This window comes from Macrobrachium nipponense, chromosome 32, assembly GCF_015104395.2.
Source record: "Macrobrachium nipponense isolate FS-2020 chromosome 32, ASM1510439v2, whole genome shotgun sequence".
Lineage (NCBI taxonomy): Eukaryota > Metazoa > Arthropoda > Malacostraca > Decapoda > Palaemonidae > Macrobrachium > Macrobrachium nipponense.
Genome location: NC_061094.1, coordinates 41,476,601 through 41,495,029, shown reverse-complemented (window position 1 = coordinate 41,495,029; position 18,429 = coordinate 41,476,601). Strand labels below are relative to the sequence as shown.

The 18,429-nt window shown below is 42.6% G+C and overlaps 1 protein-coding gene across 2 annotated transcripts in view; it reads left to right on the top strand.

Annotated features, from left to right (window-relative positions):
- LOC135207471 (nuclear cap-binding protein subunit 3-like) overlaps positions 1–18,429 on the top strand; it is a 57,721-nt gene that overhangs the window by 18,765 nt on the left and 20,527 nt on the right. Inside the window, exon 2 of one of the 2 annotated variants that reach the window (XM_064239202.1) lies at positions 16,656–16,739. The exons of the other annotated variant lie outside the window; for it this stretch is intronic. Coding sequence (XP_064095272.1) covers positions 16,656–16,739 — 84 coding nt within the window. The remainder of the gene's footprint in view (positions 1–16,655; positions 16,740–18,429) is intronic. 2 annotated transcript variants of the gene reach the window in all.

The following is an 18,429-nucleotide window of genomic DNA, read 5'->3' as shown; positions in this document are numbered from 1 at the left end:
GAAAGCCTTAAGGAGGTCGTGGGAATCCCCAACGGTCAGACGTCCCTTGCAGCTAGCTTTGCTTCATGGCAGCCAGCTCAAGGGCGCTATAGAAAAAAGCGTCCTTCGCGAGTGTTTCTCGTCCTCTCCCTCTCCCTCACCTAAACGAGTGTGGAAGGAGTCGAACTTTATCGAGACCCGCTGAAGCGTCATATGAAGCAAGACATTGATTCTAGCCCGGAGCGCTTCTCGGATGACGCCCCACCCGTCGGCTATTAAGAAGGCGAAGGTGGCGTTAACGTCACCTGACGCTTATGAGGAAGTACCCCCCACAATTCCTGCTTCTCCCGAGTGATGACGAAAAGGCGTCAGGCACTAGACGTAGGAGAAGCGTCAAGGAAGATCATTATGGCGGTGCAGGAAAACAACTGTCATCTCTTGTGGGAGTTTTTAGCGCCCCGTCGGAAGGACGTGACGCTTCCTATTAAGAAGTCTCGTCCTCTCGCACCTGCTCGGAAGACGTCTTTTTTGAGAAGTGAAGCGTCAGATCAAGAGGATCTTAGACGTGACGCTCCGTCCAAGATTGTGACGCCGAGTAGGAAGCCCTTAGAAAGCGAAGCGTTCTTCCAGACGCGAAGCGTCTCTAAACGTCAACAAGAGACGTCATACATGACGCTCGGAGAGCGGGAAGCGTCATACATGACGTCTTCTAAAGCGCGAGAGAAAGCCGCAGGTTTGTGACGCCTTCCAAGTCGATCAGAACGGGTGGGAAAAAGGAAAGACTTTCATTCCCTTAGCCCCCTCCTCCGATCAGGAGTTTGTCTCCCCCAGAAGAGGAAAGTTCTGAAAGGAGAACAGAAACTCAGGATTATCACGAGTTCGAACGAAACTCGGATGATGACGATCTTGGAAGAGAGGGCTTGTCCAACTCTAAGGTGTTGACTTACCCTACTTCTGGAGGAATACGGAGAACGAGTTGACTCCGGCTGCTCCTCCTTCTCCGCGCTCGCTCTTTCGAGTGCGAAGGCGAAGAAGATTTCGTCTTTTCTGAAGATGAAGCCCACCATCTCGATGAAGCGGGCTTTACACGCCTAGACCCGGGGCCTGGATGAAGTCGAAGAAAGACTTAAACCAGGACAGTATTTTGCATGCCTCCAGCAAGGTTAAGCTGGGAGGGAAAAAAAGGGGGGAGGGGCATATGGTACAAGACGGGGGAGGATATGGGTATCGCTCTCCCTTTCTACTACAGAGGCAGACTTTTCGACGTTAGTTGACGCTTCAAGGCGTCCTAGTCTTAATTCTGCCCGCATTACTTGGAGTATTTCGGAACTGGATCATCTCCTCAAGGGACTTTTCCATGTATTGGAAGTCTTCAACTTCTTAGATTGGTCCCTTGGGGTGATGTCCAAGAAAGCTCACGATTCGCAGGGAATCAGAACCTGAAGACCCTGTTATGCATTTTGTCGTGCATCGACAAAGCAGTACAGGATGGATCTTTTGGAAGTCTCTGCAATTATTTGGAGCAGGTCTTTTGAAGAAAAGGACAGTGTATGGCGCCTTCTTAACAAGGCAGTCTCGCATGCGCAGAGGGCAGCTCACTATATGCACCTCTTTCGGACTATTTGTTCCTTCTAAGTTAGTGAAGGACGTAGCTCACTCTTTAACTGAGGGAAGGCGGGGGGGACACAGGATCTTCTGACGCAGTCAGCTAGGAAGAAGAAAAAAACCTGCTTTAGTGTCGGACAAGAAAGAACCTAGCACTTCTAGGCAGCCCTTTCGAGGTGGTCCGATCTCCAGACCTCCCGCAAGAAGGAAGGCTCCAGAGAGAAGAGGTAGGTCCGCCTTTCGTCCCTTTAAAAAGGGCAAATGAAACATTTCTCCTCCAAACACCAGTAGGTGCCAGGCTCTGGAATTCGTGGAAGCCGGACACTGATAGACGCAGACGCGTCTTCACTAAATATCATAAGGAAGGGGATATCGTATCCCTTTCTGAATACTCCCGCCCCTAACGTCAATACCAAGGGAACTATCAGCCAAGTACAAGGATCTGTGCTGAGGGATACTCTTCGATCGATGGTGGAACAAATGTGGGACAAGAGTGCAGTAGAAACTAGTACTGGATCAAAACTCCCCGGGGTTTACAATCGCCTTTTTCTAGTGGCGAAAAGCCTCGGGAGGCTGGAGACCAGTACTAGACGTCAGCGCTCTGAACAAATTTGTTCAGAAGGAGAAGTTCTCCATGGAGACTTCTGCTTCAGTCCTAGCGTTCATTACGAACAAGGAGATTGGATGGTGTCTCTAGATTCTCCAAGACGCCTACTTTCACGTCCCGATCCACCCTTCATCGAAGAAGTACCTCCGTTTCATGACGGGGGGGAAGTATCCTTCAGTTCAGAGCCTTGTGTTTCGGCCATGTCCACAGCTCCTCAGGTCTTCACAAGCCTGATGAGGAATGTGGCGAGATTTCTTCATCTCAAAGGAGTGAATGTCTCGATGTACCTAGACGACTGGCTCATCAGGGCCAGATCGGAGAGACATGGTTTGGAGGACCTAAAGTTAACTCTGGATTTGACCAAGGCGTTGGGATTGCTTGTGAACCTCGAGAAGTCTCAGATGACCCCCAGACAAGACCTAGTCTATCTGGGGATTCGGATGGATTCTCGGGTTTTCGAGTTTTTCCTTCGCAAGAGAGAACCGCAAAAGGTTTTTGAGGATAATCTCTCTCTTCTTAGAGAAGCAGCAAACGTCAGCGAGGGAATGGTTGAGCCTTCTGGGGACGCTTTCCTCGCTGGAACAATTCTTCCCTCTCGGAAGACTTCATATCCGTCCACTTCAATTCTTCCTCAAGAAGTCTTGGAGCTGGAAAAACGGACAACTGTCGGACGTTTTTCCCATTCCAGTGGAGGTGAAGGCACACCTACAGTGGTGGTTGCTGCCTCTGGAAGAGAACAAAGGGATCTCTCTAAGATACAGAACCCAGACCTAGTGTTGTTCTCCGACGCGTCGGAGACGGGTTGGGGAGCGACATTAGGCTCGGAGGAAGTGTCAGGCACCTGGAACCAGCACAGGTTGTCCTGCACATAAATTGCAAAGAGCTCTTCGCAGTACACCTGGCTTTGAGAGCCTAGAACCTCTGGTGAGAGACAAGGTAGTACAAGTAAACGTGGACAACACCACCCGCACTTGCCTACATTCGGAAAACAGGGAGGGACACACTCTCGTTTTTTCCTTTTACGAACTCACGAGGGACCTATTACTTTGGACGTCTCACAGGAACATCTCCCTGCTGAGGTTCGTACAGTTTAGGAGTAAAGGAATGTGAGGGCGGACAGGCTCAGCAGGAGGAACCAGGTCCTTCATACAGAATTGGACTCTGCACGAGGAAGTGTGTCGCGATCTCTGGTCTCTGTGGGGAACTCCCCATGTGGACCTATTCGCAACATACATTTCAAAAAGGCTCCCAGTGTTTTGCTCGGTCGTGGAAGACCCAAGAGCAATTTATGGTAGACGCCTTCCTGCTAAACTGGTCTCGAGTGGACGTGTACGCTTTTCCCCCATTCAAAATCCTGGGGTTAGTATTGAAAAAGTTTGTGGCGTCAAAAGAGACCGAGGATGACTTTAATAGCCCCCTTTTGGCCGGCCCAGGAATGGTTCACGAGGTGATAGAGTGGATCGTAGACTTTCCAAGATCCCCCTACCAGGGAAGGACGGATCTTCTCAAACACACCACACTTCAAGAGGTACCCATCAAAAAACCTCCCCGCTCTCGCATCTGACTGCCTTTCGACTATCGAAAGACTTGTCAGAGCGAGAGGCTTTTCTCGCGAAGTGGCAAGCGCGATCGCGAGAGCTCGCAGAACCTCCACTTCGAAAGTATACCAGTCGAATGGGAAGGTCTTTAGAAGGTGGGTGTAGAGCCAAGAAGTTGTCCTCCTCCTCTACCCTCTATAGCGGAAATTGCTGATTTCTTGCTATTCCTGAGAGTAAAATCGCATCTAGCCGTATCCACAATAAAGGGATACAGGAGTATGCTCTCGGCTGTATTCAGGAACAGAGGTTTAGATCTGGCAAATAACAAAGATCTCCATGATCTCATAAGATCTTTTGAGACGTCAAAGTCTAAGGAACCAGTACCTCTGAACTGGAACTTGGACGTAGTCCTCAAATATCTGTCTTCGGATAGATTCGAGCCTCCGCATCAGGCATCATTTAGAGACGTAACTAGAAAATGCCTATTTCTTTTATCGTTAGCGACGGCAAAAAGAATTAGTGAGTTACAAGCTCTGCAGGATAAAGTAGGATTCAAGGGAGACTCGGCGATTTGCTCGTTTTTTTTAATTTAAGACTCTGTTTTTAGCGAAAACGAGAATCCCACGAATCCCTGGCCCTAGGGTCATTCGAAATCAAAGGAATGTCTAGTCTCGTAGGCAGAGAAGCAGAGAGGTCTCTATGCCCTGTTAGAGCTCTGAAGTTCTATCTTCAGAGGAAGCGTCAGTTGGGAGGCTCTAGACAGGCTTTGGTGGCGCGGTAAAAGACCCCACAAGACTGATGTCAAAGAACGCTCTAGCGTTCTTTGTAAGAAACGTCATTACGAACGCTCACAAGGTCTGTCCGGACGAACAATTACAACTTCTGAGGGTAAAAGCTCATGAAGTACGAGCGGGTTGCGACGTCTCTCTCGTTTTATAAGAATATGTCGCTTAAAAACATATTAGATACGACATATTGGAGATGCAACTCGGTATTGCATCTCATTACTTGAAAGACGTGCGTGTGACGTATGAGAAGTGCTTTTCTCTAGGTCCTATCGTATCGGCAGATACGATTCTGGGTACGGGAGCCGACACCAATCCTTAAAATGTATATACTGTTCTTCTGTTGGATATGGTCGAGAATCTCTTCGAACAATGAGGATTCAGGCTCGCACGGGCGGCTCCGTATGTTTGTTCATAAGAGAATTCTGTCATATCCAATTAGTTGAGTATAATTTTTTTTTGAAAAATTATGTATGTGTGCGTAGTGGTTTTTGAGTTACGGTTGTTTGTGCGAGTTCGGGGATAACTCGTAACAATCCTTAGTTCTAACACATGGTTAGGATCAGGTGGTCGGGATTGGTTGTGTGCTCCTTCATAAGGTGTATTGTCATATAAGTGGATCAGCACCCATTGACAAAGTCCTTTTAGGCTCTGCTGAGTAAGTGGGTAAGACCCCATCGGCAGACCCACAAGAAACTCTTGGCCATAGATCACATATCTCGCTAAGTTGCTTGAGGTGATGCAGACTACTGGGCCAAACACCCACCAAGTCTACCACCTATCAGGTAGGAACCAAGGTTTTATTATACCTACAACATATGTTGTTTACCCTGTCTATTCCATATAGTAGCTGTCTCTTACCCTCCACCGAAGTTGCCAATCAGCAATGTATATATCCTGACAGGTTAGTTGATTGTATGAAAATGATATTGTGTTACAATAAAGTTTCATACATACTTACCCTGGCAGATATATACAATTAAAGGCCCACCCAGCTCCCGCAGGAGACAGGTGGAAGAGAGAAAATATGATAGAAAACGGGGATGGTTCCTAGTCCTGCCACCCAGGGCAGGCCGGTAGATCACCTGACCTACCTGTAGCGAGTGGCGCGAAATTTGAATTTCTGTCGGGGACGACGGAGTCTTAGCTATGTATATATCTGCCAGGTAAGTATGTATGAAACTTTATTGTAACATAACAATATCATTTTCTTGCTATTCCTGAGAGTAAAATCGCATCTAGCAGTATCCACAATAAAGGGATACAGGAGTATGCTCTCGGCTGTATTCAGGAACAGAGGTTTAGATCTGGCAAATAACAAAGATCTCCCATGATCTCATAAGATCTTTTGAGACGTCAAAGTCTAAGGAACCAGTACCTCCGAACTGGAACTTGGACGTAGTCCTCAAATATCTGTCTTCGGATAGATTCGAGCCTCCGCATCAGGCATCATTTAGAGACGTAACTAGAAAATGCCTATTTCTTTTATCGTTAGCGACGGCAAAAAGAATTAGTGAGTTACAAGCTCTGCAGGATAAAGTAGGATTCAAGGGAGACTCGGCGATTTGCTCCGTTTTAAGACTCTGTTTTTAGCGAAAACGAGAATCCCACGAATCCTGGCCTAGGTCATTCGAAATCAAAGGAATGTCTAGTCTCGTAGGCAGAGAAGCAGAGAGGTCTCTATGCCCTGTTAGAGCTCTGAAGTTCTATCTTCAGAGGAAGCGTCAGTTGGGAGGCTCTAGACAAGGTCTTTGGTGCGCGGTAAAAGACCCCACAAGACTGATGTCAAAGAACGCTCTAGCGTTCTTTGTAAGAAACGTCATTACGGACGCTCACAAGGTCTGTCCGGACGAACAATTACAACTTCTGAGGGTAAAAGCTCATGAAGTACGAGCGGTTGCGACGTCTCTCTCGTTTTATAAGAATATGTCGCTTAAACATATTAGATACGACATATTGGAGAGCAACTCGGTATTTGCATCTCATTACTTGAAAGACGTGCGTGTGAACGTATGAGAAGTGCTTTTCTCAAGGTCCTATCGTATCGGCAGATACGATTCTGGGTACGGGAGCCGACAACCCAATCCTTAAAATGTATATACTGTTCTTCTGTTTGGATATGGTCGAGAATCTCTTCGAACAATGGAGGATTCAGGCTCGCACGGGCGGCGGCCGTCTATGTTGTTCATAAGAGAATCTCGTCATATCCAATTAGTTGAGTATAATTTTTTTTTGAAAAATTATGTATGTGTGCGTAGTGGTTTTTGAGTTACGGTTGTTGTGACGAGTTCGGGGATAACTCGTAACAATCCTTAGTTCTAACACATGGTTAGGATCAGGTGGTCGGATTGGTTGTGTGCTCCTTCATAAGGTGTATTGTCATATAAGTGGATCAGCACCCCATGACAAAGTCCTTTTAGGCTCTGCTGAGTAAGTGGGTAAGACCCCATCGGCAGACCCACAAGAACTCTTGGCCATAGATCACTATCTCGCTAAAGTTTCTTGAGGTGATGCAGACTACTGGGCAAACACCCACCAAGTCTACCACCTATCAGGTAGGAACCAAGGTTTTATTTATACCTACAACATATGTTGTTTACCTGTCTATTCCATATAGTAGCTGTCTCTTACCCTCCACCGAAGGGTGCCAATCAGCTATGTATATATCTGACAGTAAGTTGATGTATGAAAATGATATTGTTATGTTACAATAAAGTTTCATACATACTTACCTGGCAGATATATACAATTAAAGGCCCACCCAGCCTCCCCGCAGGAGACAGGTGGAAGAGAGAAAATATGATAGAAAACGGGGATGGTTCCTAGTCCTGCCACCCAGGGCAGGCCGGTAGATCACCTGACCTACCTGTAGCGAGTGGCCCGGGCGAAATTTGAATTTCTGTCGGGGACGACGGAGTCTTAGATTTGTATATATCTGCCAGGTAAGTATGTATGAAACTTTATTGTAACATAACAATATCATATTTCTTGCTATTCCTGAGAGTAAAATCGCATCTAGCCGTATCCACACTAAAGGGATACAGGAGTATGCTCTCGGCTGTATTCAGGAACAGAGGTTTAGATCTGGCAAATAACAAAGATCTCCATGACTCTAAGATCTTTTGAGACGTCAAAGTCTAAGAACCTCCAGTACCTCCGAACTGGAACTTGGACGTATCCTTCAAATATCTGTCTTCGGATAGATTCGAGCCTCCGCATCAGGCATCATTTAGAGACGTAACTAGAAAATGCCTATTTCTTTTATCGTTAGCGACGGCAAAAAGAATTAGTGAGTTACAAGCTCTGCAGGATAAAGTAGGATTCAAGGGAGACTCGGCGATTTGCTCGTTTAAAGACTCTGTTTTTAGCGAAAAACGAGAATCCCACGAATCCCTGGCCTAGGTCATTCGAAATCAAAGGAATGTCTAGTCTCGTAGGCAGAGAAGCAGAGAGGTCTCTATGCCCTGTTAGAGCTTTCGTGAAGTTCTATCTTCAGAGGAAGCGTCAGTTGGGAGGCTCTAGACAAGGTCTTTGGTGCGCGGTAAAAGACCCACAAGACTGATGTCAAAGAACGCTCTAGCGTTCTTTGTAAGAAACGTCATTACGGACGCTCACAAGGTCTGTCCGGACGAACAATTACAACTTCTGAGGGTTTAAAAGCTTCATGAAGTACGAGCGGTTGCGACGTTTCTCTCGTTTATAAGAATATGTCGCTTAAAAACATATTAGATACGACATATTGGAGATGCAACTCGGTATTTGCATCTCATTACTTGAAAGACGTTGGCGTGTGACGTATGAGAAGTGCTTTTCTCTAGGTCCTATCGTATCGGCAGATACGATTCTGGGTACGGGAGCCGACACCATCCTTAAAATGTATATACTGTTCTTCTGTTTGGATATGGTCGAGAACTCAAAAAAATCTTACTTTCGAACCAATGGGGAAGGATTTTTCAGGCCTCGCCACGGGCGGCCCCGGTGCCGGCTCAAATAGGTTCTATTTTGTTTCCCAAATAAGAAGAATTTTCTCGTTCACTATGCCAATTAGTTTTTTTTTGAGTATAATAATTTTTTTTGAAAAATTATGTATGTGTGCGTAGTGGTTTTTTGAGTTACGGTTGTTGTGACGAGTTCGGGGATAACTCGTAACAATCCTTAGTTCTAACACATGGTTAGGATCAGGTGGTCGGGATTGGTTGTGTGCTCCTTCATAAGGTGTATTGTCATATAAGTGGATCAGCACCCATGACAAAAGTCCCTTTTAGGCTTTCTGCTGAGTAAGTTGGGTAAGAACCCCGCCCTTCGGCAGACCCACAAGAACTCTTGGCATAGATCACATATCTCGCTAAAGTTTCTTGAGGTGATGCAGACTACTGGGCAAACACCCACAAGTTCTACCACCTATCAGGTAGGAACCAAGGGTTTTATTTATACCTACAACATATGTTGTTTACCTGTCTATTCCATATAGTAGCTGTCTCTTACCTCCACCGAAGGGTGCCAATCAGCTATGTATATATCTGACAGGTAAGTTGATTGTATGGAAAATGATATTGTTATGTTACAATAAAGTTTCATACATACTTACCTGGCCAGAATATATAACCAAATTAAAGGGCGCCCCACCCCCAGCCTCCCCGCAGGAGACAGGTGGAAGAGAGAAAATATGATAGAAAACGGGGATGGTTCCTAGTCCTGCCACCAGGGCAGGCCGGTGGATCACCTGACCTACCTGTAGCGAGTGGCGCGAAATTTGAATTTCTGTCGGGGACGACGGAGTCTTAGCTATGTATATATCTGCCAGGTAAGTATGTATGAAACTTTATTGTATTATAACAATATCATTTTTTGTCTTCCCCCTTCGAGACTTTCGTCAAGGAGCCGTGTCTGGTATGACACTGGAGAAGTTTTTTCCCTGGGTGTGACTGCCTCCGCTCAGGGAGACTTTTCTTGTCTCGTGGACTCTTCCCGCAGAGCAGCCCTTAATACTGCTAAGATTTTCTTTTCAACAAATGAACTGGAGCATCTTTGCAAGAGTGTTTTCCGTGTTTTCGAAGTTGTTAGCTTCCTGGATTGGGCCATTGCTTCGCTGGCCAGGAAAGTCAAGTCATTTGGACTTTCGGAGGAGCAGTTGAAGGATTTTGCCTCGGTACTGGATTGTATCGATAAAGGCATCTGTGATGGAGCTTCGGAGCTCGCTGCCATTTTCGCCTCTGGAGTGTTGAAGAAGAGACAGCTTTGGTGCTCCTTCTTGTCGAAAGGGGTTTGTCATTCCAAACCAGAAGTTCTGCCTTCGCTACTTCTCTCCTTTGGACAAGAAACACCTATTTCCGCAAGAGATTGTGAGCGAGATCGCTCAATCTTTAACACAGAAAGCGACCCAGGATCTTTTATCACAGTCAGTGAAGAAGCCCAGGAAGATAGCTCCGGTTCTTTCTGCTTCTCGGAGTGCTCCCTCCACGGAAGCTCCTAAACCATTTGTTCCCGAGGGGAGATCCTTTCCCCGGGTTTTTTTTTTTCCGATCTTCCTCCAGGTTTCGTTGGGAGAGTAGAGCCTCTTCGAAAAACACTCCCTCTTCCATCAAGAAGTAGGCCTGTAGTCCTCCACACAGCAGTAGGAGCCAGATTACACCTTTTTCTGGCAGACCTGGTTTCATCTCGGAGCGGATCCTTGGACGGTCCAGGTCCTGAAGGAAGGATACACCATTCCGTTCATCAAGCACCCCCCTCTCACAGAATTTCCTGTGAATTTGTCAGCCTACTCAGAGAACTCCGAAAAATTTGCTGCCCTCCATCAAGAAGTTCTCGCCTTACTGGCAAAGAGGGCCATAGAGTTAGTGGACTCTCCGCAGGAAACCAGGATTTTACAATCGCCTTTTCCTGGTAAAGAAGGCCACGGGGGGTTGGAGACCGGTGTTAGGACGTCAGTGCCCTGAACGTCTTTGTCCTGAAGACGAAGTTTTCTATGGAAACGACCCAATCGGTATTAGCAGCTCTTCATCCTGGAGATTGGATGGTTTCCATAGACCTTCGGGACGCTTATTTTCATATTCCGATTCATTCGGAATCGAGAAGATTCCTGAGATTCGTGTTCCAGGGGCCGCATTTATCAGTTCAGGGCCCTCTGCTTCGGCCTGTCGACAGCTCCACAAGTGTTCACCAGAGTTCTGTCGTCAGTAGCAAAGTGGCTTCATCTAGACGGGATACGAATATCCATGTATCTAGACGATTGGCTTCTCAGGGCAAGGTCCAGACAGAAGTGTGTGGAGGACCTACAAAAGACTTTAAGGATGACGGAAAGCCTAGGTTTGTTAGTAAACAAGGAAAAGTCATGTCTCACTCCATTCTCAGGAGATAGTTTATTTAGGAGTGAGACCTGAATTCAGTTTCTTTTTCAGGAGCTTTTCCGTTCTCGCCTAAAGGATCGACTCTTGCCTGAACAAAATAGACGAATTTCTCGTCAGACAAACTTGCTCGGCGAATCAGTGGATGAGCCTTTTAGGAACCTTGGCTTCAATAGAGCAATTTGTAAGTCTGGGCAGGCTCAACATGAGACCACTTCAATTTTACTTGAAGCAGAAGTGGCAAAGGAAGAAGTTCCCAGACTCCTTTGTGTTCCCCATCTCAGAAGGAATCAAAACAGGACCTACTTTGGTGGAAATCAGAAGGAAGGCTAGAGGAAGGCTTGTCTCTAAGCCAGTTGAGCCCCAACCTTACGCTTTTGTCAGACGCATCGGACAAAGGGTGGGGAGCTACTCTGGGGAGAAAGGAAGTGTCGGGGACTTTGGCAGATTCATCAGAGAAGCTGGCACATAAATCTAAAAGAGTTGAAGGCGATTCATTTGGCTCTAATGCACTTCAAGACAGAGGTAAGAGGGAAAGTAGTGCTGGTTCAAGCAGACAACACCACGGCTCTCTCTTACATCAAAAAAACAGGGGGGGACACACTCGTTCTCTCTGTGCGAGGCGGCGAGACGAGACCTACTCATTTGGGCGAAAGAGAACAAGGTTGTCTTGAGCACAAGATTTATTCAAGGCTCGAAGAATGTAAAGGCAGACATTCTCAGCAGGAGAGGACAAGTCCTCTCCACAGAGGGTGGACGTTACATCCTCAATATGCAAGAAGCTTTGGGGGATTTGGGGATGTCCTCAGTTGGATCTCTTCGCCACAAACAAGACAGCTCGTCTACCACTGTATTGCTCCCCAGTTCCAGACGAGGAGGCGTTACAGTGGATGCCATGCTTCTGGACTGGTCAAATCTGGATCTGTATGCCTTTCCACCTTTCAAAATGCTAAGATTAGTTCTGGCAAAGTTCAGAGGTCATCAGAACGTCAGGAGACTCGGATAGCCCCCTTTTGGCCGGCCAGGGAATGGTTTCCGGATCTACTACTGCTGTTGGCGGACTTTCCGGTAGAGAGTTACCGTTAAGGAAGGATCTACTCAGACAGCCCCACTTTCTGAGGTTCCATCACAACTTGTCCGCTCGTTCGGACTAGTCGCCTTCAGACTGTCGAGCATCTCCTCAGAAAGAGAGGATTTTCAAAGAGAGCTTCAAGGGCTATTGCTAGACCCAGAAGAGAATCCTCTGATCGAGTGTACCAAGCTAAGTGGGTCCAATTCAGAGCTTGGTGCAAAGAAGAAGGAATTTCGTCTTCTAAGACCTCTATAGCTCAGTTAGCTAACTTCCTTCTTTTTCTTCGTTGAAAGAGAGAAGAAGCTTTCTACCCAGACGATTAGGGGTTATAGAGCTATGTTGTCTTCTGTGTTCAGACATCGAGGATTAGACATTTCTAATAATCAAGACCTCTCAGACCTGATTTGTTCCTTTGATACGACCAAGACAAAGGAGTCAAGAACAGTAGCTTGGAAACCTGGATGTAGTTCTTAAATGGCTGATGTCAGGATAGATTCGAACCGATCTCCTCTAGTTCTTTTAGAGATCTGACCAGGAAGACCCTTTTTCTTTGTGCTTTAGCATCAGCTAGAAGAATCAGTGAGCTGCATGCTATTGATAAGAGAGTTGGATTCGCTAAGGGCAATGCCATTTGCTCATCAATGCTGGGGTTTTTGGCTAAGAATGAAAATCCCTCACGTCCTTGGCCTCGTTCTTTCTCTATAAAGAACATTTCGGAGTTAGTGAGACCTAATGAGCCTGAATGTTTTTCCTCTGTCCCCATTGAGAGCACTTAGACATTATGTGCAAAGGACCAAAGGTATAGAGGTAAGAGTGATAACCTGTGGTGTTCAGTGAAAGATCCTTCTCGTCCTCTTTCTAAAAATGCGCTCTCCTTCTTTTTAAGGAATTTGATTTCTGAGGCACACGGACAATGTCAGGACTCAGATATCAAAGTGCTTAAAGTCAAAGCTCATGAAATTAGAGCAGTGTCTACGTCTATGGCCTTTAGACGTAATTCTGTCTTTGAAAGACATATTAAATCTACATATTGGAGAAGCAATTCTGTCTTCGCATCTCATTATCTGACAGATTTGCAAACCACATATGAAAATTGCAGTACATTGGGGCCATTCATTGTGACTGACACGGTATTGGTGAGGGAGAGAAGGATGTATCCCATCCTCACTAACTTTTTTTCTCCTTGATTATGTTTTTGTATTTTTAAGGTTGTCTGAAGATACAGGGAGTTTTTTGAGTATCTTTCAGTCTTTTAATGTCTGGTGTATTTCTTAAACGGTTGTGGTGATCCCTTGTTTTTCATTGTATTTTGTGGTGATTTGTACTGCGCCCTGAGCAGGGGCATTATAGTCTTGTCCGTTACGGTCACGTCCTCAACGGCAAGTACTTATTATTGTGTCCGACGCACGGATCCATATATCCTGTCGGTACAATAAAGGCCAGCAGACTACAGAGGCAGTAACCACTGAGTCAGCGGTCTTTAAAGGTAAGGAACCTATATCTTCGGATAATTCCAACAGTTGTTATTTTAGCTGCCATTGTCCCACCACCTAAATGTGTCAATCAGCTATATGTAACCACCGGGTAAGTTATATAAGTGAAAATGACATTTTTATAATAATATAAAGTTTCACTTATACTTACCCGGTGGTTACATAACGAAGCCCGCCCTCCTCCCCTCATATGGACAGGTAGGCATGAAACTTCTGATTTATGGTTGGAATGGTTCCCGGTACCCGGTAGAGGGCGGGAGTAGAGGGATCACCTGTCAAACCATTAGCGCTACCGCGAATTTCAAATTCTGCCGTGACGTCAGGAGACGACAGCTATATGTAACCACCGGGTAAGTATAAGTGAAACTTTATATTATTATAAAAATGTCATTTTTCTCTTGGTTGTTACAGGTTATATAATGAAGTGAAAATAAGTTCCTACACAAAATGTAAATAGTTATACAATACTGCGCTGTATGTTACTCAAGTTAATATTGTACCTCAATAATAGTAAAATAGTATACTAACATATATGTGAGGCATCTTTGTTTAGATGGGAATAAAAACTATTGGCTTTTAAAATATATAAGGAATATCCCCGGCACAGGCAGGAAATGGTTGTTGAAGTCTGGTAACAAGGTAGTTGATTGGTGGTAGAAGGTGACTGGCCAGGTATCTGTTGAAAACCTGCTGTACATTAAGAAGTAATTTTAATTTTTTGTTAGTGTACACATTTGGGAGGCAGTCATTTTAAAGTCCTTTTTATCAACTTTTTACCATATTTTGTTTCATGATTTTTGTTTTGGCGTTGCTTCCCACTTGCTGAGAAGGAATAAGTGGCTTTAAAGAAAGTTATTCTGAACCTTGTGAAGGTGTCAAGTGGTGTCAATGACTGCTGCCATATTCAGGTACACAATCCTTTATGCGAAATTGTAAAAACCATCTCTCTCTCTCTCTCTCTCTCTCTCTCTCTCTCTCTCTCTCTCTCTCTCTCTCTCTCTCTCTCTCTCTCATATTTCCAATTATGCTACAACAAATAGATATACAACTGATAACTTGACAAACAAGGTTTCTTGTCATTGGCACTAATGTTAATCATAGAACTGTCTCATTTCAATCTCATTTAAAAGGTTAAATGAATTCAAAGTGTTTCCATATTTCAAGAGCCCATCCCACCTAAGTAGGTATTCAGGCTAAAAAGTTTTTAAAAATTGAGATTTTTAAATAATTTTTGTATGCAAACCCGTCAGTGGATATATTAAGGGACCCATCAGTCAACCTTATGTCTTGATGTTGCTCCAGACTATACAGGGGAATGAGAGAAAATCCACCAGTAGAGACAAGGAGCTATCTACACACCTACCTGACCAGGGTGTATTGATTCTTCTTTTGTTCTGTATCTAAAAGACCATTTATACATTTGCTGATGATGCACAGTTTTAACATCAATAGTCTGTGCAGAAAATTTGTTTAAAATAAAGGCTGTGGTGGGGGAAATAATGATTGACAGGATATTAGCATATGAAACTATTTTCCAAACTTGTTTGTTCTGGCGTATGCTTATATGGGTACTGAATATATATTAATAGTAAGCTGGTAACCATAAACTCATAATTGTGTATGAGGTTTACCTAAATCGTAATAAAATATGTAATATGACCTGCTTACTGTTATCTGCATGAGTAATGTATTTTACATCTAACTTGAGGAGTGGGCAGTACAATACGTAATGACTCATTCCTTCTGACTTACCAGAGTGAACTGTTTACATAAGGTATGACTCTTAACAATAAATGAACTTGAGGTATTTTGCCTTTAGTTTAGTAACCACTGCTGTTATGCAGATTGCATTACTTTAATTTCAGGTATATTTCATTGCCTAATGATGAAGTACAGCACTAGTAAAATTTGTTACAGACTTTTTTTATTTTTTTTTATTTAATTATAATTTTAAAAGTTGCTGTGATATTTCTGACAAGGATTTAACTTGCCTGTTGACTGTGCATTTTGAAATTGCGAAAGGATAAGTATATGTTATGCCAGGGTGAACACTAGGGATTTTGTAGATTAAAAGAACTGATTTATAACTGTATTTTTTAAAGATGTAGTACTGTATAACACATTTTATCTTAATTATTTATTATGTACAATAGTAAATGTATTATATCCATGTTCTTCTACTTGCTTTTGGGCATCAATGACCCTGGCAGTCACGATGCCAGGCAACACCAGGCTACCGAATCCCAGTTTTTTTTTTTTTTTTTTTTTTTTTTTTTTTTTTTTTTTTTAATGAAAAATTCACAAAAAATTGTAACTTGAATTCCCAATTTTGTTTTTAATATTTTTCATTTTATGGAGTCTCAATACTTGTTTTCAAATCACCGTTTATGTTACCCAGATATAACTGTACCCAGTAACAATTTTATAAGAAACTTATGACTGATAGTAAAGCATATGCTTGTATGAAGTGTACATTGTGAAACCTGTATTACTTTTATGTTTAGGAAGTAAATCATGTTAGTGTATTTTTCTTTTGAAGTTGGTATTGCATGTTTCTTTGTCAAGGTTAGTCAACAATTGTGCTTTTGTAGCATTTTAGATTGTCCCTGCACTGTACTGTATTGAAAAAGAAAACACTCAGTGATGCAACTTATTTTTTGTAAGAATTAACTTGAAAGCATAGGGAGAATATAAAACTTTTAAAATCAGTCATTAAAGAATTAGGTAGACATTAGTTAAATTGAATTGCTTATACACTTTTAACTTTTTCTTCAACTTGGTTTTCCTTTTTATTTTCTTATTAAGTATCCACTGTTGCTCAGTGTTTATCATTCTTGAACTATTTCCCTTTTATAAGTAGAATACAGTATTAATTCTTCAGTAAATGAGCATAAATGCCATTTTATTTTGTTGCAAGGCTAGATAGTTTTCTGTAGAATGTGTTATAGAGAATGATTTCAGATCTTTGTGTCTTGTGAAATATTCTGATTTGCTACCAGGTAATGGGTTAAAGTACTGAATCATCAATATTTTTTCATTCTTATTCAAAATTGTATGTTGTAGTAATCTCTTGTAGAATATTAATTGTATTGGTTTGAGGTTATTAAAAATGTTGGGGATTAGTCAAATATACTGGTACCAGCATTTTGGTGTTGCTCTGCTAACAAGTTTTGCATTTATTTTATTATTTTTTTTAGCAGAAGATTGGCATTATTCCTTTTCTTTCTCGTAGATGGAGTCAAGTGATGTTGATGTGTTCAGTCGACGCAGAATGGGAGTTATTGATGCTCCGTGTTTAGACTTACTTGATTATAATGTTAGTATGGAAGTCACTTTTAGATTACTTTTGGGAGAGTTAATTTTTATGTATGGGCATTCATTTATGTTGCTTGATATTGGTTGTCTGCTTACTTGACTAGTGTACTGTACTGTAATGAATTTTGAATGATGCTTTTTAATATTTGAAAGATTATTGGCTGGAGTAGAATGTATGTTTTGCAATATTGACATGAGATACCCAAAGGTAGTTTTAGCTTGAGTATAATATGAGACTGCATAATTTTTTTTTTATGAATTATATAAGTATTTAGCTTAAGAAGTTTGATTGCTAGTATTTTAAGATATACTAATGTGATTCTTTGAAAGAAATGAATCGAAGCTTTATTTGATAAGAGCTTTGGAACACTTTCAGGAGGTTAATGCATAGAATAGGTACTCCAGATTTAGAGTAATTTTCATATAGCATTGTTTGCATTAATCCTTTATTGTCTGATTCATGGTGCTTTGTGTCATTCTTTGTCTTACCATCACTTCTATTACTTGGCTTTACATTTATCTTCATTTGTTTGTACACTTTACAAACCTCCTTATATATGCTGTACTGCCCTTTATAGGCATTAGTTAGCTAAGTGTAGTTATCAGAAGACAAAAAAAAAATCCTTAGTTTTCTTTCTAGAGGGAGACTCCATATAACATCAGAAAAGCCACAGTTTTGAGAACCTTGTGATGCAGAAGTATCAAACCCAAACTTCCTTTCATCTGTTCAATTTTACACCTTTGGTTAAATGTATTATATACTTTTGAATTGTGATAAGTACGTATTAGATATGACAGTGAAAAGAAAGAATTGGTGTTTGAATTTGTAATTTTGGGAGTTATCACCTATCACATTCTCTTGACTTAATATGCCCCACAGGGTTTTTTAATCCATTAATTTATTTTATTTAGTTCATTGATAATGCTTGCACCTAATTTTGTTCACATATGAAATTGTAAGGGATTTTCTTGGGTACAGTAATCCTACATTCATTTGCCTCTGTATGTACAGCACAGTTTACACGGTTTTCCTTAGAAGCTATAGTGATCATTAGATCAGAAGTTCACAAACTGTAAGTGTGGATGACTCAACACTCCTCTCCAAGTTATCCACGTCACAGAGTATGGGAATCTTAGTATGGTTTCTTCTTTTCATTCACTTCCTTGGAAACATTTTTGGGAAATTATTGTAATCATAATTTTAAAATTTTTTTGTTTGGACTGTAAACATTGAATACTCCTCAGGTTAATTTTGTTTCATTCCTTGTGTAAAGTAATTTGGAAATTGTGTCTGTTTTGATGCTGGATTATTCTTTTAAGTAATGTTTTGTTTTTATTTGTGTGTTGATCTATATCTAATTTTTTCTATGTTTGGTGTAGAACTGGGATGGTGGTGAAGTGCTATGTATGTATAGGGATGGCTCATTAGGGTTCACTAAAGTTTATTCCCATGGCTATGTTTTTTTTGACGTCCTAATAGCTTCTTTCACATCTTTTCAAAAACAGCAGTGTCCTGTGCAGAAAACTTACTGGGCCTGTATATTTGTTGGGCATAGACCAGTGGTTCAGATGTTCACAGAAGAGAGCGTGTAACTGTGGTGCCTCCAAGATTCATGGGCTTTTCAACTGGCAACAGGTCAGCACTGTCCTGAGAAGGGATGGGGAATATATGAGATTGTCCCTCATTCTGC